We start from the raw sequence: 23610 nt of genomic DNA, 5'->3' as shown, positions 1-23610 counted from the left end.
GCTCAGAAACTACCTCGCACGAGTCACTGCATTTTTGCCATAAGCCTGCTGAATAATTTCGAAGGTTTGCTCCAGAATTGCAGAGTTTGACGCAAAATTGATGTTTGCCCTCGCTCTGGTTTGCAGTCCATGCTGAAGTCTCCATTGTGCTACAGCATTTGGTCTCAAAAACATGTGTAGCATAGCTCCCAATGTACACAAAACGAGGGCCTCTGGCATAATGACTCGGGATGTGCGAAAAATTGATCTCGAGTTCAAAGTGAATTCAAAGCGAGTGGTGGTTTTGACCAAACATTCCCAAATTGAATTTAGAATAGTTTTTCCAAACCTTTCACTACCCTACACCATGCTTTAAAAAAGTTCATCTGAACTCGTGAAAGTCGTTCTTAGCCTTCCACTGTCCACTTCTCAGCTTAATTAATTTTAATAAAACTATATTTATGAACTGCGACATGTAAACGACAGATTTTGTCACGGCTGTCCTAATTGGGAGGATTTATAATCTGCTCGCTATACGCATCTCCTTTTTTTAATTTTTCAATATGAAAACAAAAACAAAAAAACAAGCACTAACAATGAACACGGGTTGTTTAGACACCGCTGCCTAATGCATACTCTCACATAATTACAGCGAGTAAGGCCCCGTTGGGTGTGTTTCTCATCGAGCACATGCGCACCGTGGAGAAGCAATACCTGCAGAGCTTGCAAGCTTTGTGGGTATTGCTTCTCCACAGTGCACAGGTGCTCGGTGAGAACTGCACTCAACACGGCTAACCCGCAGTGACTAACACTTCAAAAAGTATGAACATTGCCGTTCATCTCCGGGCAAATGTAGAATAACGTATAACATTTGAAACTATTATCAGAAAATTTTAACATTTGCACAACACTAATAAAGACTGCTGCGTGCGTAACACCGTACCACCTCTTCCTTTTACATCACAAAATCAGTCTCAAAACTTTTTGATCACACCTTGTACATTCAGTTTATGGTACTTCACGGTTCTTGTTTGAATGCATCCACTAGCAGACACCACGCTTCTGGCGGGCAGCGGCAAAACGAGTGGAGACGCCAAAGGGCGAAAGCCTTCCTCTCCTATGCAACAAACGCAACAGGAGCCAGCCAGCCACCGGCAATTTCCCCACTCGTACACATTGCAGCTCACAGCCTGCCGCTCTGGATGAGACCGCGCTGCCAGTGAACCGAGCCCAGCGAAATAATAGACAGACTGCCAGAAGCTCTCGAAGAAGACCGTAGCAGACATGGAAATCCACGTACAAAAGGAGACCGCTGGCTTTGAGGGACGTGCGGGTACAAAGAGGAGGGCCGGCACGACGGGACACCCGGGCAGAGAAAGGTCAACGGTTGCGGAGATAAAAACGCGGCGGCCCAGACCGGTCCGGAGAGAGGAAGGAATGGCCTCACCATCTGCTTCCCCGTCCAGTCGAACTCCCCGTCGTCTACGTAGCCCTTGCGCTCAAACAGGTCGTGGAACATCTTCCTCAGGTAGTCGTAGTCGGGCGTCTCAAAGAAGTCCAGCCGCCTCACGTACCTCAGGTACGTCGCCATTTCTGCACACGCGCAACAAGATGTTAGGTGCCAAAAGCCAGCAACCTATCAACTTTGAAGGAAAGGGAAAAAAAAAAGTCTTTAGGTGCTGTCGTGACAAGCCGACCGACTCTCTTTTGAGGGTACGAAAACTAATAATATATAACCCCATTAAAACAAAACGTATTTTAAGGGCCGAGTTTTGAGCCAAGAGCATCGCGAAATGTTGCAGGGAAAATACAGCGACATGGCCTGTAGTCTCTGCAAGAGATTGTGTCCCTCTGCGGGGATCCAACTACCGACCTTTTGCTCGGTAATTTGACACCCTCTCCGCCGCACTAGTGGGCCGGCTTAGGTTAGCGCGATAATAGTTGGCACACAAGTGCACTCGCGTTGCCGCCAACACTTTGTTGCCTTCATGACAGAGGGGATTCAAAACAAGCTGCACATTTTTGGTCTCCGGACTTTAATGATAGAATTGAGCATTCAAATTTCTTTACAACGTTTTCTAGATTACCGCGTATTATTGCCCGGCGGTTTTAGCGTCACCTTGGTTGGCAATGCCCCCAACAAACTTGTAATGAATAACGAGTCCTAGAGACAGTGTTGCCCTCATCCTCACCTGGGTATCCGTCACAGAGCACTTCGATGGGCGTGGCCCGCTTGGTGTCTCCTATCTTCTGGTAGCGCTCCTTGAGGGTGTCGGCCTTCAGGCCCTGCCAGGGGAGGCTACCCCTCAGGAAGTACATGAACATGTGGCCCAAGGCTTCCAGGTCGTCCCGCCGGCTTTGCTCTGCAATGGCAATCAACCATAGCTAAGCCAAGAAGCAACGCGTGGCACGTCGACAAAAGTTTATCAGTTGCCTGGAACATGTTAGTGACTGGTGCGCTTACCAAATCCTCAAATGTGGTTCCCCGATTTCTGTCCTCAAATGTGGACCCTCGATTTCCATCCTCATGTGTGGCCCCTCGATTGCCCTCCTCAAAAGTGGTTCCCCGATTCCCATCCTCCAACGTGGCCCCCGACTTCCGTCCTCAGATCTGGTCCCTCGATTTCCGTTCTCAAATGTGGCCCCCGATTTCCGTACTCAAATGCGGTCCCCCGATTTCCGTCCTCAAACGTGTCACCTCGATTTTCCGTCTTTGAACATGGTCCCTCAATTTCTGTCCTCAAATGTGATCCCTCGATTTCCGTCCGATGACGTCACAGAAGTCGCATGTTGCCGCTGGCCACGATCATGACGGTGTCGCATCGGCGGTGGCGGATGTGGCAGATGCCTCTTCTACTGCAGGTCGCTCTCCAGCCTAAGGTCCCTGGGAAGCTTTGGCAGCCAGGAGTCTGGGTATGGTGCCTGGAATGCGTCTCCGACTGGTGTGTTTACCGCGTCCAAAAAAATGGTCCCTCGATTTCCGCCTGGTGACGTCATAGAAGTGTCACGCTGTCATGACTTTGGCGGTGCTCCAGCAGGGGTGGTGGGTGCAGCAGACGCCTGTCCTGCTGCAGGTCGCTCTTTGGCGTGACAGTCCACGGAAGCTTCAGCAGTCAGAAGTTGGGACGCCATGACGACTACGACACTCGCGTTCGCTCGTGCTTTCCGCCAGCATTTCTATGACCAACCGCCAGGATTGCGACATTCGACAGCACGACACTCCGGTTTCTGTGATGTCTTCTGTTGCAATTTCGGGACCATTTTTGAAGTACGGGCAAGATAGGACGGTAAACACACCAGTTGGAGGCGCGTTCCAAACACCATAGTTCGGGAGTCGCGACGACAGCGACACTCGTACTGGCTCAAACGTTTTGACGGAAGCTCTACGACCAACTGCCAGGCTCGCGACATCTGACAACACGACAACAAACGATGCCAACTCCCGCAACATGGTTTGAAAGCTGCTTCGGTAACACTCTAATGCACGAGTGGGACAGGGCAGCAAACTCAACCGTCATAGACACTATCCAGGCACCGTAGTGAGACACTGCTTTGTGCTGCAAGTTTGCGCTCCAATGTTCACCCTCGCGTTATACTCAAACGGCTGCAAAAATTAATCTCCTTGGTGCCACCGCCTTGGAAAGACGGCAACCTTCTGCGTTCCCGCCGTGTTTCTGTGTTATGAGGACGACATACATGTCTTGATACTTGAAACTTAGAACTGTGGAATTCAAATCAAAATCCATAAAAAAAAAAGAAGGCTCAATCTGCAATCTATTGGCGCTAATTTCTCCAGTTTACTCGAGCGTAGCTCAACAGGCTCAGGGGTTCAAAGGTGTTATGCTCTGGCTTTCTTTTGGAACCTTTAAGGCCCCTGCCCCTGCCGGCAGTTCCTGCCGGGCATTCTAACCTCAACAAATAAAGTTCCGTCAAGGTACTTGGTTCTTCCTCAGTTAGCCAATTAATTTTTTTCCTGCGGGGCAATACGAAAAGTTGCCCAAGCATTTAAAACACGGCCGTAAAGGGAAAGTCTAGTCAATATATTTGAATTTCGGATGACTGTTTTTAGCTAAAGCAGAGTTCCTAAATTACAAAGTACAGTAATCCCTCGTTATAACGAAGTTAACAGGACAGCGAAAAAATTTGACATAAGCGGCAATGCTATAAAAGCGGTAGAGCCAAACAAAAAACGGTGCCAGCAGCCTTGAAGGTGGACGGGAACACTGCGGAACACTCTGGCCATATATTTAATCAAACAAACCTTTTGCATTAACATCTTGCGGCAGCTTTATGGAGTAAAAAAATAATTAAGTGGAGTTAGCCGATATTTTCATCTAGGCATCAGTTTTCCTCGAGCTGCTCCAGGCATCGCAGGAACACTATCACCGCCGCTACACTCCACTTTGTTTCGAAGTAGCCGCAAGATGTTTCGAGTCTCCGCAGTTGTCAGCGTTTTCCGAGGGGCCTCTCCGGCGTCTCTTCATGTTTACCCTGGCCGCACGCAAGGTCTACGATTGCAGCATCCGTGGCAGGAGCAACAACGAAAATGTCCGCGTCGACAAGTGTGAAAGAATCGTAGTTATCCTCAGTGGCTTTGCCAACATGTTTTAACACTCCTGTAGATTGTTGCAGCTACGGAAATTGTGCGCCGGCTCGGCTAACATGCTCGCGAGAAAAAATCCGATGGTCGCAAAACAAATGACGATCTTTCATCTTCGAGTTGCAGGTGCGCTGCCTCTTGCATGAGAAACTTCTTGTTCTGCCAGATGGTGGAGTGTCGAACAGCCAATGCTGGAATGTCAAACTCTTTGGCGTTTTCAGACTTGGGTCGGCCACTTTTCTCAACCTCGCAGATCTAAGCGACTTTTGGTAAACACTCCCAATCTCCCATACGACGCACATGCGCGTGTAGTGCACCACAGGCGCGCACGTCTGGGGTTCCCGAAGGGCTACCGTATTTATTCGCATAATGAACACACTTTTGTTTGTCCAAAAAATTGACCCATATTTGGGGGGGGGGGGGGGGGGGAGAGGGCATGGGGTAAAATACCTGCATCTAAAAATTTTGCGCAAATTTCGTTTTAGGTGCCAATGGGACATGGCAGGGTACTGTGGCACGTCTCCACTGATAGAAGCACACCCATGGCTGGTTGTGGGTGCGCCAGATTAATCATGCTCTATAAATTGCAAGCCTTTTTTAGGGTGCTTTTGGCACGCCTTTTGCCAAAGAAAAAGCGCCCCACGAAGCTTACTCAGCACGGAGAGCAACACAACAGTTCTTAGGCCTAACCACTTTCACTCACTGCCCGAAAGCAGACCACAGGCAATAACGTGTTTGTTGACATCAATGCATCCAACAGGCGAAGAATGTCCGGGGCTGGGCAATTCCTTGACTTAAGCTTCGTCAATTCTGCACGCCGCTCGGTTTCATATAGCGAGTTCGTTTCACACGCACTGGCACCGTTCGAGTTCTCTCCCAGAATGCATCGCACTCACAGAGTGTTGCACGGAAACCTGGACTCAAACGAACTCGCCAAATGCACCGAGTGCAGAAGACAGATGCTGCCGCCATCTATGTTGTAGAAAAGGTACCGACTTCAAACCGAAACTAGCGCCTTTCTGTTCCGAGATGCGTGAGAATGCGAGAATGCAGTCGCTACCAACGTTTATTTACAAACATTGGCAACTGCAACCTGTAGTTTATAGTTGCGATGTCTTCAAGCAGCTCGGCTGCCGTAGAGATAGTTACAGACGGCGTAAATTTCCGCAACCAGCTGTCTACAAAGCAGCTGGTTGCGATCTTTCAATCATTATAACCGTTTACATTGAAGAAAACTGATGATGCTGTCCGAGCAAAAGCTTGATCCGTTTGAGCATGGTATTATGCGTGAACCACTGAAAAAGTACGGCTTAAAACTAGCCTGTTGGAATATCCAGCAAGACTGGGACTTTCGATTTGGATCGTCATTATAGGTGGATTAGATATTAGCCTTGGTGAGGGCGTCGAGCTTTCTCGAACAAAATACGACGGGGCAAGTTAGCTGCGTAGGTAAATGTTAAACATGATGATGTTGCCCAATCCTCAGGTAAAGTCACCATCTTTAGTTTTCTCTGAAGCTTATTGGGCAGTCAAAGGTTTCTGCTGGGGGAGTTTTATCGATAAATGTTAAATTTTTCACCCGCGCACGGATGGTGATCGACATCTCGGGAGCCGCTGTTGCGTTTGTTCTGAGCATTTCCTTACACACTGGTATATTGCAGCGTTTGTACGGCAACAGAGCGATTTAAAACCTGCAAATAAATCACGGGTTGTCAATTGCTTCCTCCGTGAAATAGCAGACGCTCACAATTCAAGCTCGTAATGATTCCGTTGCCCGCGGGACGCAATTTCTATCAGAAAATCGACTTTTTTTTTCGTTCGGTTCCGCGACACATCGTAGCAGACGAACCCTCGTCGTCTGCTCCCGCTCCTCGCCGGCCCCGCCGGAGCGAGGCATGACGGGATTGCATTTCGGCGCACTCCCGATTTTCTCGGTGCAGCGCGTGCATGCACGCGTGGGGTGTCAGCGCTGAAACGAACTTGTCCACGCTGCGAGAGGGCACGCGTGGGCACGAGTGCCGTGAAACGAACTCGCTAATAGTTGACCACTTTCTGCCAAGTGCTTAGTTGACCAACTAAGCACTTGCGGCCACTTGCAGCCACTACGAGAGCGGCTTGGCTTGGCTTGACTTGACTTGGCGTAACCACTTGGCAGAAAAAAAAAAAAATTGACTTGGTGGCTTGCTAAATTGGACGCAATTCGAGACTCGCAGAGCCGAAAATTAAAAGTGTGTTCATTACGCGAGGAGAAAAAAAAAGTCAAAATATTGGTACCCGTGTTGGGGGATGCGTTCACTATGCGAGTAAATGCGGTAGTCTTTTCCGGGCCCCATCGCTTCCTTCAACGGCTTTCGTAATAAGCGTGGTCGGCCGCAGATACACTTAGAATAATCCGGTTAAAAACGACTGCATTTCGGTCGGGACCACGTTGAACAATAAAAGCATTATTTCCAAGAAAGCAATTTCGTTATAACAAGGGATTACTGTACAATATATTTTCAGTATTGTGTGTAGTTTTATAAATATCACCGCTCAAAGTTTGGTTTTGGGCGGCTACGACAAAACTACCTGATAGAGGGATGGCAACACTGATCCTCAGACGTACTGCCACGGCGCGACGTCATCGTGGTGCTGCGGTATGCAATACAACCAATCAACAGCAGCTTCACCGCGACGTGACGACACAGGGGTGCTGCACCAATATTCTATGACTGAAAGCTAACCGTTTTCCGTCCGCTAAAGAGCAGCTGGTCTCATCTTTAAAATTGAATTCAGTGGAATATGCGGCTTCCCTTCGACGTAACATTTCGGCTGCGATCATATTTCGTGCCACTAATGTGATACCAGTCATTTATTTTGGTTTCGTTTTCAACCGGAGTTACCGTTTAAGTGCCAGTTAGTCGTGTCAACGCTTGCTTTTGTTCCCGATTTGCTTCAGGTGCTGTGCAAGCTTAATCCAGTCATTTACTACTACGTGCTCCGGGCCGAGTTAAAGGAGGTCGCAGCTCCACACTTCGGCGAGGAACACCAGACGGCAAAATCCCATGGCCCACAAGGAGCCGAACCTGTACCTTTGCCGAGGTGGGTGTTGATGCTCATGTAGCGCGCCGTGCCCGTGAGGCTCTTGTGCTCCCGGTAGGGAATGTGCTTGTTGGTCTCCGGGTCGATGTACTCCTTGGCCAGGCCGAAGTCAATGATGTGGATGACGCTGTGCTTCTTGGTCGACTGGCGCCCGATGAGAAAGTTCTCGGGCTTGACGTCCCGGTAGATGAGGTGCTTGGCGTGCACATACTCGATGCGGTGCAGCAGCTGGATGGCCGTTAGCAGCACAGTCTTGAGGGAGAACTTGCGCTCGCACAGGTCGAACAGGTCCTCCAGGCTCGGCCCCATCAGCTCCATCACCAGGGCGTTGTACTTGCCGCACGGGCCAAAGTAGTATACCTTGGGGATGCCTTCTGCAATGCAAAGGGAAAAGAACGGGGTTTCAAGCGGGAAGGCGGGCTACGTAGTAGCCCCAGGAAGGCAACTTGACACACGTTGGAGCACTATTCGCAACTCCAGAGACCTAAAGATCCTTATCATTAAAGTGCCCAAAGGAGGAGGTGTTGCATTTTTATGTCCTTGCAAACTTTCAGTCAAATGAGAGGACAGGCAATCTCCCACCGTAGCACTCATTCTTGCAACATCGACAAAATATATTGCAGGTGTCAGCTAAAGGATTGGTAAGCGAGAGATTTGGTGGAGACTTTGTAACACTCCCATAAGACGACCGATCTAATCTTGTCTGTTGAAAAGCACAGCAGAAGGACCGCGCTAAATTCTGAACTTCTGTGATTAATGTAGAACATCATTGTTCCAGGAATTTTGACATCAACAGGCCCGGAAGGCCTTACGAAACGGAGCCACCGAAAGTCTCTCGGGAGGCAAGAGACTGCTCAAGCTTGTAAATAGAAAAAGGATCCATAGGGGTCGCTACTCTCTTTGAATATGACGGCTGAAACAGGTCGTTCCGTGCCGCACGCCAGCTTAACGCAAAGCGCTTGGGTTCAAGGAGGCAAGCATAGGCCTTAAAATGTTTTCCTCCAATGTTTATCTACCACGTCCAAAACCTGCGGCAGTGTGCTGGCGTAAGCGAGCTTCCAGAGGCTTAGCTTGCTTCGAGGAAGCGACGAAAGGACTAGCTTCTGTCCCTCTACTGCACCGCCGACCGTAAATAAACGCACAATGTGTGGATTATGCGGCTGTGCGGGTTGAGTTCGGAGTGACCTCGGCAACACGCCAATAAGCAGCAACGACAAAGTCATTGTGACGACAATTCGTCCTATACATCACAAACAATGCAAGGCGCACATAATTCGTTGGACTATTTGAATCACAGTTTTTTCCTGCAGCTCTGTCGTTGCCGCAGTTTTTGTTCCTGTGGATGCGACCAACGCAACTTTCCTCACCTTACAGCGGTGGCCATCGCGCCGACCACGGACAATGTGGCAATCACAGAAGCCACAAGGGACAAGCAGGAATCCCAAAAGGACCTGTTCTGGCCTATTTAGTGTTTTCCTGCTAGGTACCGTCCATTCTGCTGGAATCGTAAACAATAACTCCTCCGTTCAGCATGAAGCTGGCAGTGAAATGGGAGCCGCATGCTTGCTGAACCAGTCAAATGTATCTTTTTCATCGCCAGAACCAGTTCGCTGTGTGTGGGCCAGGGTGGGGGCGTGATCAGAGCCCGTTTGCTCGAAGCTGGCTAACTCTAACCGTGGTTAGAAGTTAACCACATTTCCCTACGAGGGGGAATTTTAGGTCACGTGACCGGCAGAGTAAGGACGGCGGGGAAACATGGCGGTACCCCAGTGAGTGAGCGCCGCTCGCTTTGGAACTAATACGTCGTAGTAGCTGCAATATCGGGCACGTTGGTCAGCAATGAATGGTGCAGGAGGCTTTCGCTGTGCCTTACCTTACTTAAAACACAAAGCATGAGCAATGACCTCGGCACATCTTTTAGATAGTCTTTCGATTCTGGCCATTCCTAAGCCTAAATGAACGCAATAGTTGTAGTCATGGCAATGTCTTTGAAAAGTGGATTGCCTTGACTCAATCGGCCGGGTATTGATAGCACACAAAAGCACACACAAGCACCAAGGTGCATGCTACGATGTAGTTACACGCGCTGCACGTGCTGGCGTCTGCAGTTGTAACTGTTCTAAAGCGAAAAGCTTAAACAAATTTTGCCGTGCACGCGCATTCATCAAAGATTTATTATGATTATTTACTTCAAATATTTTATAAGTGGGAGGCCAGCGCACGCAGATTGTAGAATTACACTTTTAGTGTTCTCCTCGATGCTCGGGTAATTTACTAATAGGTGAATTTTCACTGGAACCGAATTGAAGGTTTTTCAATTTATGACGCTGTTATATACAGTTCTTACATGCCAGCCAACCATGCTGCCAGTGTACCGCCCGCCTTTCACTGCTCACTTCTTTCTCGTTTCTAGGACTGAACTTCGTCTGTCTCTTTCGAACTTGGAAGCAAATTTCAACAAGGCTCGTCTTCACTTCAGACAGCCAAATATTTAGAAATTCCCCAAAAAAGGGTTAATTTAGTTTTACCTTACCGATTATCTGTACCAACAGCAATACAAATTGCTTCTTGAGCTCAAATGTATGCCACGCTGCATTGCGAAAACACGGTAGTGCGCATTTTTGGGTCCCCCCATTTCGGGAACCTTTCCACGGAAGCCACTTATATTTGCTACAGCCAGTAGGTGACATCAGCTACCACCCCATAATAAAACGCGGAGCTATCGCTCATCCAGCCCTCGAACAAACTTGGCTAGGAACTTGTAGCTACCTAGTAGGGAAGGGCGGTTAACTTTTAACCGCAGTTAAAGTTAACCGGCTTCGAGAAAACGGGCCCAGGTGGCGAAAGTTAGACATAGGACTGGATTGATCAGCACACAGCTTCCACCGTACTGATAGCTTAGGGGTGAACAGAGTATAGACATACGAAGCCCGAACAGCCTGCTCGCAGAGTTTGGTCTCTGCACGTTTTGAGGCACGACGCAGAGAAGTGCCAGTTATTTTCTAAAACTGGCACTTCCTGCTTCCTGGGAAACTTGGCAAGTCGTTAATAACTTTTCCTTTAAGCATTTTGTTGTCATTTACAAAATACAGCAGGCAAAACTTGTCCGAGAAATTAAACTTCTGCTAGAAATCCGGGTGTGCGGAAGAGCAAAGGAAGTTTTTTTGTAAGCAATAAGCCTACCCAAAAGAGGTCTACAAATTTGAGGAAACTTCGAAATGTACAACTGAACTGTATACAGAACAGACCTCCATTATATAGGCGATGCCGAAGGAAGTCATGTGAAAAACAAAAATTTATGCGCCACTGAAAGCATTGATGAAATGCCATCGTGACATATATTGCGACACATCCGAAGGGGCAGAGCTCATTTTCTGACTAATTATGGAATGCCAAGTTTATATTATCAAAATATTAACCCATTAAAAACACAGGCCCGAAGTGAATTTCACACTTTCCCGCCGACAACTTACAAAGAGCGTGCATTATTCATGGTGGGCAGTGACCTCGATTTTCCCCCAAAACACACGAATTTCCCTTCTACTTCATATTTGCCACACGTTTTTTTATGTATACCTTTTCGTGATTTTATAGCTTTCTTTTTCCGTGTAACCTACAGGCACCGCTTCCTTGCGGCTGGAGAAACTGCTTCACTGGCAAACGAGAATTTGAAAAACAAATAATAGAGAACAAGTGCGACCCCAGGACTTACCATTATTTCCTAAAAGTTTGTAAAACCTGTATTCTAAGTGAAGCTGAGGAGCCTTGGATTTCATCGGTTCCTGCAAAACAAAGAAACACGAAAGCATGAGTCAGAATAGTCAGGGAGCAGCACAGCACATAGGCACTGGTGGAATCAAACCTTTCCCACTAGAGAGAATATGAGAAGTGCTATAATCACTTGTTACATCAGGGGTCAGCAACTGGAGACTTGTGAGGCAATATTGTGCAACCCCAGGCACACTTTTACAAAAGATTCCCCCCCCCCCCCCCCCCCTTTCCCCCTCTAGAGCTAATGGTACAAGAAATATGATTGGTTGCAAACCTGGAGAAATCAATGTATGTACCCTGAAACAGCAAGCCTCAGGTATGGTTTTTTATGCACGGTCACCATATTAGCCATCGTCAATTGGTGTACAACCAGAGTGATGCACTGGGAATCAATAATTAAGACTTGTGTATCTCGTAACTTTTCTCTGGAATCATAGTTTGTATCATCATGAATTTCGGCAGCTTTTGCCACACACAAAGGCCTACTACGGGAAATCTATCCAGGCTACTCGTTTGATTTGAGGAAAAAAATCTTGTAGTCCACACAGTATCGAGCAATCGGGCGGTCCCAACGGTTTCAGTTTGTCCGGTTCTTTCGACTTTCGAATCGGCAAGAACTGTGTGACTCTGCAAGAATAACGGAATCAGAACCTGTGATTCAAGTGCCTTGCCAAATACAGTGTGCAGTGCACGGCATAACAGTTCACTGTGCATCATGCCCGTTATTTTCTTTAGCTAAACCCCCCACCCCTTCCCCGATTTACCCCCCAAAACGTTGCCGACCCCCAGCTTACAGGACGAAACCTGTATGGAGAGTGCAGGCTTCCTACTTTCGATACAATTTCCATGTTTTATCAGCGCTGCATGTGCACATGCAGCCAAAACATGACAAACGGTAAGGGGCATGCGCTGGAGGCCAAGCTGAAAGAAATGCCCTGCGTTTCTGGCGACTATAGTTTCTTCTTTTACAATCTACTCAGCAATGCCAGCAACTACTACCCTCCCTTTTAAGCAGCAGCACATTACAGGTGGAAAGAACTTTGCAATATCTTGAAGCGCTGGCACGTAAGGTGTGGCGCGTGGGCCAAACAGGTTTGCCAAGATATTCGTAGGCCCAGGCTAGCCTTCATTCACAGGGTTTAAAGTGACGAAATCGAGGCTATTTAACAGCAGTAATGTATAGGTGGCTTTCATCGCACAACTCCTGAATGTGTTTCAGTCCTTTGACTAGCTAGACTGTTTTAAGGCTCAAGGGCCGGCCACACATCTATAACTTCTTAGTAAATCTTGTCCGTCTAAATCAGCTTGATTCTCTCGGTTCCACCTTTTTTCAGATATATGTCTCAGAAAAAGAGACATAGAGGCTGCAAGCCTGGGTTTGACGATCACCATCAAAGGAGAGAAAAAGAGGCTGCAAGCCTTGTCAAGGAGTGGTCAGAGACCCTAACTCTTCTCCGTGGGCCCACATTGTCACAGTTTTGCTGTATCGGTCCCTTCACTAAGCTCAGACTGAACTCGAGATGGCCGATAGGATTCTCGCTCTTCGTGTATAATGCAAATGCATTATAAATCACCATGTCCACTAAATGGCGAAACAACTTCTTGCAATAGGTCTTGTGGCCATCTCGCGCACACGGATAGTAAAAGAGGTTTTGGTCGCTTTTATCCACCTCGCTCATGGTGTTGTTGTAGTCCATGACGATGATCGGCTTTGAAACCACTTCGCCTTTCCGATTGGTGACATCAGGGCTCCCTGCTGAGTGTACAGTGCTCAGAAAAGTCACAGGCTTCTTGTCTTTTTAATGGAGGCATAGACACTTGCCTCTTTGAAACGCCTCTATCTCACCTTTCCGAAGTCGTTTTGTGTCAAAGTTTGGCATCTCCTTTCTACGGGGTCTGGCTGTGACGTAGACATCAGTATTGCATGCGGTGAGCTTGTCAACAGGCTCCGGGGAGTTGTAGAAATTGTCTACTGTAACACAATATCCTTCATCCAACAGATCCTTTTCCAGAGTACAACATAATATTCCAACTATATCCACTGGAGGCTTCACACAAAACGAAAAACTTTAGGCCAAAACGAGCACGTTTCAAGGGCATAAAATGTTTCCAGGAAAGTCTTCCTTTGAAACGGAGCAGGCTTTCATTGACGGACACGTCCCGCTCTGGCGTGTAGACTGCCAGAAAGTTGTCAACGAGTCTTGTCGGGACAGGCAATAGCTTCCGGAGTTTTGGATAGGGGTGCTGATTGTCTGGTAACTCGTTGTCCGTTAAGTGCAGCAACTTCATCGGGGGAAGAACCCATCTCTGCTCATCCGAGTCGCCAAAAATTGGTGTGCGGAGGATCTGTCGCGTTAACCAGTACAATTTCACTTCAGGCTTGTCAATCACTCCTTGCAAAATGAGTAGTGTAAGAAACACCAGCAACTCTCTTCTATCAGTCGGCTTCCAAGCTTTTCTGTGACCAGCCGTGCGCTGGTGCGACCGAAAAAACTGCGTCGCGCGGCGGTTGGTTTCACCGACGATGAGATTAACGAGCGCTTCATAAGAAAACTGAAGGAAATACTCCCCAACTGTGGCACCCTTGTCTAGTTGGACGTTCATAAGAGGAGCCAGTGAAAGGAAATCGAGGCGGTGGACGAGGATATTATTCACGTAAATTTTTGACCAAACACGTGAAGAGCTTATGTCCTCAGCGCTGTCGTCTTCACTTTCATCGGAAGTGAGGTAGCCTATTAAAGACTCACCGGAGTCAAGTCCAGGTGTCCACATCACTTCCACTCCAAGACGAAAAAGTTTCAGTCCACAGCTTTTCTTCTTTTTTTTTTTTTTTTTTTCCCCACGTGAGGAATCATCGACTCGTCCTATGTGGGCCGCCATTTTTAAAGCATAGGGTAGCCAGCGCAACAACAAAAGCCCCGGTTGAAAGAACTTTCTTTCTACGGGTTCCTTACGCCATCTGGTGCCTTTTCCAGCAAGTGCAGAGCAACGGACGAGCTCAAGACGTCTTTAGGATCATATCACCAGCGAAACTATTTTGGACGAGTTCAGCTCGTCTTCCGTATTTTTTGCAAGTAAATGCCTGACAAGCTGAGCTCGTCTCCCGTACGGAAAGGGTTAATGGGAGAAAGACCGAGACGATTACCGATCTCGGGTTTTCTAGAATGTCTAGGGAACAAAGATTGAGTTTGCAGCATAAAGAAAGCAATCCCAAAATCTGCTATGATGCCCCTTTAAAGGGATACTGAAGCGAAACTTGAAATACACCTATTATGGTCAGAAATAGGTTTAATATGATCAATGATATCCGTAAATCATAATCGCGCGTTTGTATTCTGAACGGATGGCTATATTTTTCACCCTGAGGGGCCCGATTGGGCGCGCGTTCAAAAATCAGTTATCGGAGAGCGCAATGCATCTTGGGATATTGGGCCCATTTATGACGTCACTTGTGCCAGAGGGGAAAGGCTACGGCGTGGATGTTGTGGTTACGAGCGTTGCCACCTGGTGGCGCGTCGACGATTTACGACCTGTGACAACGAGGCCGTTTGAGAAGTGCAAGGGCTGCACGCACGCTGCACCACGGCAAGTCGGCAACCAAGGCACCACTGACAAAACCAGCTCTGAGGCCGGATTCTCAAAGCGTACTTACGACAAAAAAAAGTGCGTACAACAAATTTGAGAGAAAACCCGTATTGTCGAAACGAAATTGTCGTAACTTTTGCGCAGGTTACGACAGAATCCTACGACAGCTCCGAAGCTGTCTTAAGGGGTGTCCAAACAGGACACTACAAAAGAAACGACTCCGACAAATCGTGAAAATTGAAGCGGGCGTGTCCGCTTCCATTTTCACGATTTGTCGGAGTCGTGCGTTTTGTAGTGTCCTGTTTGGACACCCCTTTACGCACTTTTTACGATCAAATATCAACATGGCCGACAGCGTCGCTCAATTAATTACTTGGTAGCGACGACCAACGGACATTTATTTTTCTATGTGCTCTTCTCGTGCGTCCCGACTTCAACCAGCAAGGAAAAAGGAAGGAGTACTTGAAACAGACCACGACGATCAAGAACGCAGGATCCACAAACACCCGAGAAGAACTACAATGGCCACGATTCTACCGACCAAGCGAGCTCGGCAGAATATAGTAGGCCTAGCAGCAACACCGACTCCGCGCACCGTTGCTCCGGCGGTCCTTGGCCAAGACCGTCTGCCCATGAACGGCTGGCCTGCTGAATGGAATATGCCCGCGCGACCCTTGTGGACCCTTCCCGGATGAATAGTTTGATCCCTGAACTAAATTTCAGAGGTCAATCTTTTCCCCTTGTCATCTCAATCTCCTTGTTTTCCAAGGCAGCGGTGACGAACGCTGTCGTCGAAAAAGGACTCTCATTGATTCTACCTCCTTGTTTTGTGTGATATAGAGCTCAAATAAACGCCATACGGATTGCCTTCACAACACGGTATGTAGTACACTTTGTTATTAGTATGCCATTTTTATTCCGACACGACGCTACGTCACTGTCGGGCTATAGCAGTTCGTGGTAGCTACGCGATGTCGGTCTAACCTTTCTTTGCCGAGTGTCATGTCAGTATCAAGTTGCAATCGTAAAAGATCGGTCCAGAAGCGCTTACCAAAACGCGGTCTAACAGAGCGAATCCAGCACTTCGATCAAACGCGCGTGTCCGCTCCAAGTGTCAACAAGTATTTGCGTGGCTCTTGCTGACATTCTCGTAGTTCAAACATCTTTTTTAACGTCGGCTCGCAGCTCGCGACTCGCAGCAACTAATACCGGCCGTGCCAGAAGCATGCTCGGGTCGTGTCGTGCAAAGAGCCGCAACGAGAACGAGCTCACTGTGGCCAACTACGCTTTGGTTTTCTCCGCCAAGGCTTTGCAAACGTGTTCAGGCCAAGGCTAATTCTGCCGGCACGCCGTATTGCCGCAGAACGGCGCTGCTCCTATGTCACAAGTGATGTCACGAGAACTTTCCCACCATCCACCAGGTGTGAATTTGAAATCGTTTAATTGGGTTTAAAATTAGTTCTGTGTTTTACAGTGCGATACTGATATTTTCGAGGTGGTGCCTGTCCCTAGCCCATATTTATGCAGAAAGATCGGCACTAAAATTTTGTTTCCGTACCCCTTTAAAGGGGTACTCCGGCGATTTCTTCATAGTCCCCGATTTGCTTGAAATTTTGCTAAACTCGCCAAACAACATCGCTAAAATAGTATCCCAAATATTAGGTTAAAATAATATTTTTTTCACGAAGTTATTGAATTTACAATTTTGGTCCTCACCGTGTTTTTCAAACTGAAAGTCTCTACTGGCAACAACGAAAAAGTGACGTCAGTGGAAGTGCAGGGGTTCACTCTTTGGACTGTAGAATTTGTTCCCAACTGATTCGAAGCAGTTTCATGGTGTCAAATGTTTCTTTGGAAGCTCGTTCCAGGACCCGCGCTCCAGCATGGAACAAATGATTGGCATATTCAATTTTTTAGACTGCTCGCTCGACTGGCAAGCCTGCCCGCCACTGATGTCACGGCACTGAAAAGTGCGGGTATATTTGAATGTTGGTTTTTGCATTATTTTCATTTGCCGATTAACTATTATGAATTTCGCAATACTAAATAGCATACCGGAAAGGGTAAAGGCCGGGGAGTCAGAAAAAAATAGTTAGTTGAGGTAGCTCAAAAAATCGCCGGAGTACCCCTTTAATAATCAACCACCTCTATAAAAAAAATGAAATAAATGGATATATTTGGATATTAAGGCGACTCCAAGAGTGACACGGGTATCTTACAAGATAAACGGGAGACATGCAATATTGTCACGGATGACAAATGATGAGGCGATGATAACTGAAGAAACTAAACGTTTAATGAGGCGAACTTGTGCCCAAAAATAAAAATAAAACAGAAAATAACAGCAGAGCGTTGCGGGCATCGATGTTGGCGAAACTGCAGGATCGAGCGCTGGGGCGAGACTGTCTGCAGCTCGCCACGCGGAGCCCCTTATGTGCACGCGTGGGCGTAGACTGGAATAATCGGCATAGAAGGTTCGGCGTGTAGAATATTCTGACCTCGAACAAACAACACGGTTCTCGAATTTACCAGAACATTACGTTAGATGTCAACAAAAAGGCGTCCCCGCAGCCAGGAATCGAACCCTGGCTATCTGCGTGGAAGGCACGTGCGATAACCGTTAGGCCACGAGCGCGCTGCCTGCTCGGTCAGCTGCGCTCGCGGCAATTTTTGCTATAACTTCGCTTTGAACCGAAAAGCAGAACTACCAAGGCTTTGCCATTCCCACAAAGTGGATGCTGCTCATGTCTATGAGCCTTTCTGGTAAAATGAACAGCTGTGCCTCGACCTGCGTCACGATGATCAGGCGTCAGCGGCCGACACGCTCCAAGTAAGAGTCCAAAAACATGTGGCCAGTACCTTGTTTCACCGAGTTGAATGATGTACATTTAAATGCAACACAATTTAAACTGTTGGTAAAACGGGCACTCATACCTTTATTGGGAATTTGTTGATCCTAATTCTTTTCCAAATAAATAAACTAAAGAAAAAGAAAAAAAAATTAGTGGATCATGCTAGGCTTTTGGGTTAAAAACACATCTATGTGTCAAATAAAGTCAACGCATCAAAAGCAGAGAAAAACCAAACTATAAAATGCCTTCGCTTTTCAAACCTTCCCCTGCCCTGATGAGCGGCACTTATCTCAACTTCTATCGGAAGTCTACGAAACCTGCTGATGTTAGAAAAGTAAAGGCACATAGGTCACAAAATGACAACATATTATAACCTTGGAAGAGCCAGGCTTAGCAACGGCATTGAAAGGAATATTGAAACGTACACCCTCATTTCACGTAGCTCCCGACGTCAATAGTGACATACGCAATAGTTTGGTTTACGCCAACAGGCACCTTGGCAATTGGCCCAATAAAAGAGATGGCTTTCCCAAAGGACAAACGAGAAGGAGCCAACAGAAATACCGCACTGAAAGACGCAAAACCTCCCAAGGCCTTCAAACGAAAAACCAAAAAGGGCCACATCGAACTGCCCCCCCACAAAGGTCGCCCACGAACGCACGCATAACAAACAACCTCCCCCGCACCAAAACAACAAAGGAAGCCCCACCTCCGCAAACAAGTCGACTGACATTTTTGCTACCCCTGTGCGTTCTAGCGTGCAGAGCGGGGTGTTTTCCATTGACACTTGGCTGCAGCGACAGTTTCCGTGCTCTGCTACGCCTGCCCGCTCCCCCCCTTTTCAGGTGTCAGGCCTTCCCCTCCCCCAGTTTCCCAACGGTGGATTCGGTCACCCGTGCCTGCGACCGGCACCGGGACGCTTCTGCCTAAGCTAGGCAGTCCACATTCCGGCGCTTGAGTGCGTCCACTGCACGGTAACCTCTTCGACATCGCTCTCCAATGTCAAAGCGAAACATACCGCACAATCTTAGGCTAAGAACGACACCTATGATGATGCCTGAACATGCTATGAGCACCTGACGTGGGAGGTTTCATGTGTGGGGAGTTTTAGCAGTTCATTCCGACACCGATTCTCAATACTCTGCCAAAGCCTTTGCGCATGCGTCTTATTGTTGTTGGGCATCATCGCTGGAGGTATTGGAGAAATCTACTAAAACACCTCATTTCTTGCATTTTATGTCTTACAAAATTCGGGAGGTAAAAGGCAAGATTCTCAAGTCGGAATATAGCAAAGAATTGGGTATTTCACATGGTTTTTCAAAATGGAGGTAGGTTGTCCTGCATATTTGGTACATTAACAAAAACATGCCCTTACTGAACTCAATATAGATATAGTTTATGGAACCAAGCAACCAAGCACATTCAATGTTTTGAGGGGATGAGGGTTTTCAACCTTTTTTCTTTTTTTTCTATTTTACTCTGGCTGAAATTCGGCAGGCAGATGTACTTCCCTTGTAATTACAAATCTATAAAAAGGGTTAAGCTATCCTTGCTTATATAAAAGATATGGGAAATACCCCACGCCAATGATGTCATTTCTCAGGACTGATTACGTCAATTCCCCTCCAAATAATTTTGATTTAAATACATGCAAAGATTCCCGAGGGTTCACCATACATCCCAGTCAATACGACGCCACCAAACATGAATTCCCACTTGACAACCAAACGAGTCGCTAGTCTGAAAATGGAAGACGACGATCGCCACTGTACAGGTCCCGCTAAGTGGTGCGGCCTGGTTCGTTATGACGATCTTCACCGCTTTGCGCAAAGCAGACTTACCAGCCCCCTAGCCAAGGAGGGATCCCCAGACGACTATGGACACTAACAGGACGAGAACAATTCTGAATGCCCGACCTCGAGCACATGCTCGCTGCCTTCCGCTGCGCACACACGCTCGAGGCTCCCAAGACTTCGTGAAGTGTTAGCTTTCACTGAAACGGGACAAGTGAAGGGCCTTCCTGCCATCCTCACTCTGCCAGTGACCACAGATGCCTCACCAACCGAGTCAAATTTGCAGTTCCACTGCTCCAAAATTTCTCTTTGTTTTCTAGCCCGCTAGGAAACCAAGCCGTCTGCTGGGATGCCCATAAAGCTATAAAACTGTGTATGCACACCCTCATTCCCTTCAAGCCCACCCCTCCAGCACTTATCTCCTATCAGAAACAAGATATCAGAAACAAGAGGGGGGGAGGGCGGGGGGTCGTTCTTGCATTCACTGTGGTTGGCTCACCCAACAATCTATTAGCACAAGCTCCTCTTTTTTTTTATATTCTATTTTCTTGTCAGAAAAGTCTGGATTGAGGGGGCCAGTTTGTTGGCAGAAGGCTTAAAGGGGCTTTGCAATCATATTTAATCTTCTACCCTTTTTGCGGTTTCCACATCTCTTGGGGTTCGGGCAAGCCAGCAAGCACGGAGAGAGTAACTAAATAACAGTGCATCATATTTCAACCGGACGACGCCGCGGAAATTTCCACCACCTATGCGGGCGAACCACGGTGCCAGAAGCGGGCGATATGTGACGACATCGTGAGGTTTTTGGTCCTGGCCTTACTACTGGTCAAAGCCACTAAAAGCTTTTCTTTTGGTCAAAATATAAATAAGTGTTGCGAACCATTTCAATTATTTATGAAAGTAGTTCTTGTTCAGTATTTTAGATCAGAAAAGAAACAAATGCAGTTTATAAAGTACTAAAACAAGAAATGACCCGTCGACATACCCCCGCCACCAAGCGGTGGAAAAGGCAGTGCAAGCTAGAAAGGAGTAGTGGGATCAGGCGCCGACGAGCAGCGAGCGTACAAGGGTCCCAGATGTACGCGGCAGCACTGCGGTCGTATAGGCTCGAGGATCTGACCGGTTCCGAGCATTCCGAAGGCCTTCTGAGAGCACATTTGGCTTGCAGTTTGGCCGTTTGGCGGTATGGCAGCGCTAAGTGGCTCCCGTTCTGAACTGATCTTTACCCTGTGTTTGCTGTCATTTGTGGCAAATGAAGTGTCATGCCGAATTAGTGTTTAGTCGCACAGCAAATGCAATGTGAGCCGCCCTGGCCGCCCGCTTCATCCAGCCTATCCAGCACATGCTTTAGTGGTGCCCTCTCACGCCGTCGACACGAAGTGCGGCAGCCGTGAGCGCTCACTGAGCTCACCACCCCTCCTCTAGTTCACAGCCACTCAAGCCAGGACCAAAGACGTCAAGAAGAGGGTTATTTTTTGCTGGTTTTTGCGATTTTAATTTACTTATAACTTTTAAAATAAAGCTAAATTGGGGAAAAGAAAAGTTTCATTAAGTTGCTACGTTCAGTGCGCCCAGGTTCGGTGCAAATTAAGAACCAGTAAAAAAAGTCGTTGCAGGGCTCCTTTAAGCGCCGTTCCCACACTTGCAGCCAAGTAGGACCGACGCAGACAAGACCTGTTTTAAGCCTCTTGCGATGGTGTAGAACCGGATGAACTGCTGAGGAGCAGGTCCTATGCCGTTGCAAGAGGCTTAAAAACTAGTCTTGTCTCTCTTGGTCCTACTCGGATGCAGGTGTGTGAACGGCGCTTTACCGCCCCACCCAAAAACACGACCAGAGGCGAAGAAGAGAGCTGCACTGTCTGGATTTCACCGTTACCATGTGCCAGAAATCAGTCTGCAGCTGTGCCAGAATTACTACTGCATGATTGTCCTTAATGCAAGAGCCGCAAACAAGGTCGGCCCCAAAATCGTGAAATGAGGCTTCGATCGAATCATCTGCGGTTGCCGACACAATCTCTCGATAAATTGGCCACGCTTCTGATACGGCAAAACACAGTCCATGTCGGGCCAGCTCTTAAGAATTGAGCAAAAAGCCTAAACAAAAGTTACTTGAGGCGAGAAAATTTGATATAAAATGGTGAAATTACGGTCCACACGCATGTACGCTACCCTCGTCAATGCTTTCTTGCCTGTTGTCTCGGGTAACGTCACTAGTCAATTTCTTCAGAGCTAGCTGGCCGTGTCTCTTCTGCATTCATACCAATGCAAGCCTCGAGTGACCTTCCTCACAACATAGTTTCACTTTTAAATTCACTGCATTTCGAACAGCAGTTAAGCGAAGCTATGCTCACAACTGCTTCATGGTCATATTTATTCTGCTGTGTTTTACTGCATTCTTTTGCTTTTTTGTTTGAATTTTCTTTCCTACATCTTTTGTGTATGATTTCACTCAGATTCTTGCAGTTTTGCTAAGTATTCTCTACTATGGGCGTTATACCATTTTTAATACCCTCGCTGACAGGGGTCTTGAAGGTTAAGCAGAATAACTGCAGAGGCTTAAGCTGTACGTCTTCAAACATTTTCCGACTTTCACCACGTCCAGTGCAACTTCTGCGATGAGTTACACGAGGCAATGATAGGTACACACGCTGGACACCTAACAAACAAATAACAGCACACGCAGCCCGTTGAAATGACAATGTGAATAACTGCTGATTACTCACCAATTTAATTGCAACATGTTCATTATTGTACAGGTTCTTTCCTGAAAGAAGGAAACAGCACAAATTAGACCGAGCAACGGAGCATGAAACACCGCTAAACAATCACCATCGTACGCGCTCAAAAACTCTTGCATGACAACATCATACGCTTCAGCATGTCTCGTGAAGCTTGCAGATGGCCGACCATCAAAGTTATTTTAAGCTCCAACCCAAATCACAGGAAATGCTTTTCTGTCCTCCAAAAATGTCAGAACAGTCCGCAGCAGAGCAAGACAATCGCCATGGCTCCCCGACAGCATGTCAATAGGTCAAAAAGTCACACTTCAAAATAGTAGCGGCTCTAGCGCTGCCCACGGGTAGACCTCGTTAAAAATCAAAATCCCCGCAAGAACTCCACACGAATAGATAAATGGAACCTACATAATTAAACCAAGGAACTGACAGAACAATAACCAAGTTTTAACAGTTCCGATTTTAACACTTTTTTTTTTTTTTTTTTTCCTGCCTGCACAATTTGGAAATGAAAACACAAACCCTTCTGAAAGCATGCCTTGCCAAATATTTTTAGGGGCATTTCTGTTTACAATTTTCTTCAGCACTCCTTTCAGTGCTTAGGTATTTGTTCCTATAAACTATTTGTTTTTCTTAACAGCAACCGTACACAAACAAAGTTGCCAGAATTACCGTAAAATACCGGGCAAGCGCCCACTCAAACTTCAGAAATAATCACAAAAAATGGGGGATGGGCGCTTGTCCGGTCATCAATTTTACATATAAATGTACTGCGCGTATTTTCTCAGATCTTACAAATTTGGGGATGGACGCTTAATGTGGAATGGGCGGATGCACGGTATTCTACGGTAATCCACTACAAAAACACACTCCGTGGCGCTTAACCAAACCAAGTGAGAAGTCAACAGTCGCCAACGTTCCGAGCTAAACATTGGAGCAAAAAATAAGACGTAACATAGAACGCACCACTTGTTATCCTTTGTTTGTGACTTTTATTTTAAAGCTGCACTACAAGACCTTTTTAAGTTAGACCTACGGAACAGAAGCCCTCGACTGACACAATGCTGCCTCCATTTCCAAAATTTTGTACTTGAACATCTGCTGGCGTCTACAAAGTTACATTTCTGAATCTTCCGAGTCCTCCGGGTACTTCTCTGGTTATCATACTCCCTTGCACTAAGAGTCGGACCGGACGGCAGCTGATGCTATAATCT

The 23610-nt window shown here is 47.2% G+C and overlaps 1 protein-coding gene across 6 annotated transcripts in view; it reads right to left on the bottom strand.

Annotated features, from left to right (window-relative positions):
- Positions 1 to 23610, bottom strand: part of LOC8033234 (casein kinase I) — a 48017-nt gene that overhangs the window by 15186 nt on the left and 9221 nt on the right. For all 6 annotated transcript variants that reach the window (XM_040503571.2, XM_040503570.2, XM_029979911.4 and 3 more), the window contains 5 exons: positions 22385 to 22425; positions 11373 to 11442; positions 7651 to 8034; positions 2172 to 2342; positions 1427 to 1572 (listed from right to left, as the gene is read on the bottom strand). In XM_040503571.2, coding sequence (XP_040359505.1) covers positions 1427 to 1572; positions 2172 to 2342; positions 7651 to 8034; positions 11373 to 11442; positions 22385 to 22425 — 812 coding nt within the window. The remainder of the gene's footprint in view (positions 1 to 1426; positions 1573 to 2171; positions 2343 to 7650; positions 8035 to 11372; positions 11443 to 22384; positions 22426 to 23610) is intronic.

The sequence above is a fragment of the Ixodes scapularis genome, unplaced genomic scaffold (assembly GCF_016920785.2).
Source record: "Ixodes scapularis isolate PalLabHiFi unplaced genomic scaffold, ASM1692078v2 PGA_scaffold11__112_contigs__length_91849675, whole genome shotgun sequence".
Lineage (NCBI taxonomy): Eukaryota > Metazoa > Arthropoda > Arachnida > Ixodida > Ixodidae > Ixodes > Ixodes scapularis.
Note: the sequence above shows the minus strand (reverse complement) of the source record. Positions and strands in the feature narration are given on the sequence as shown.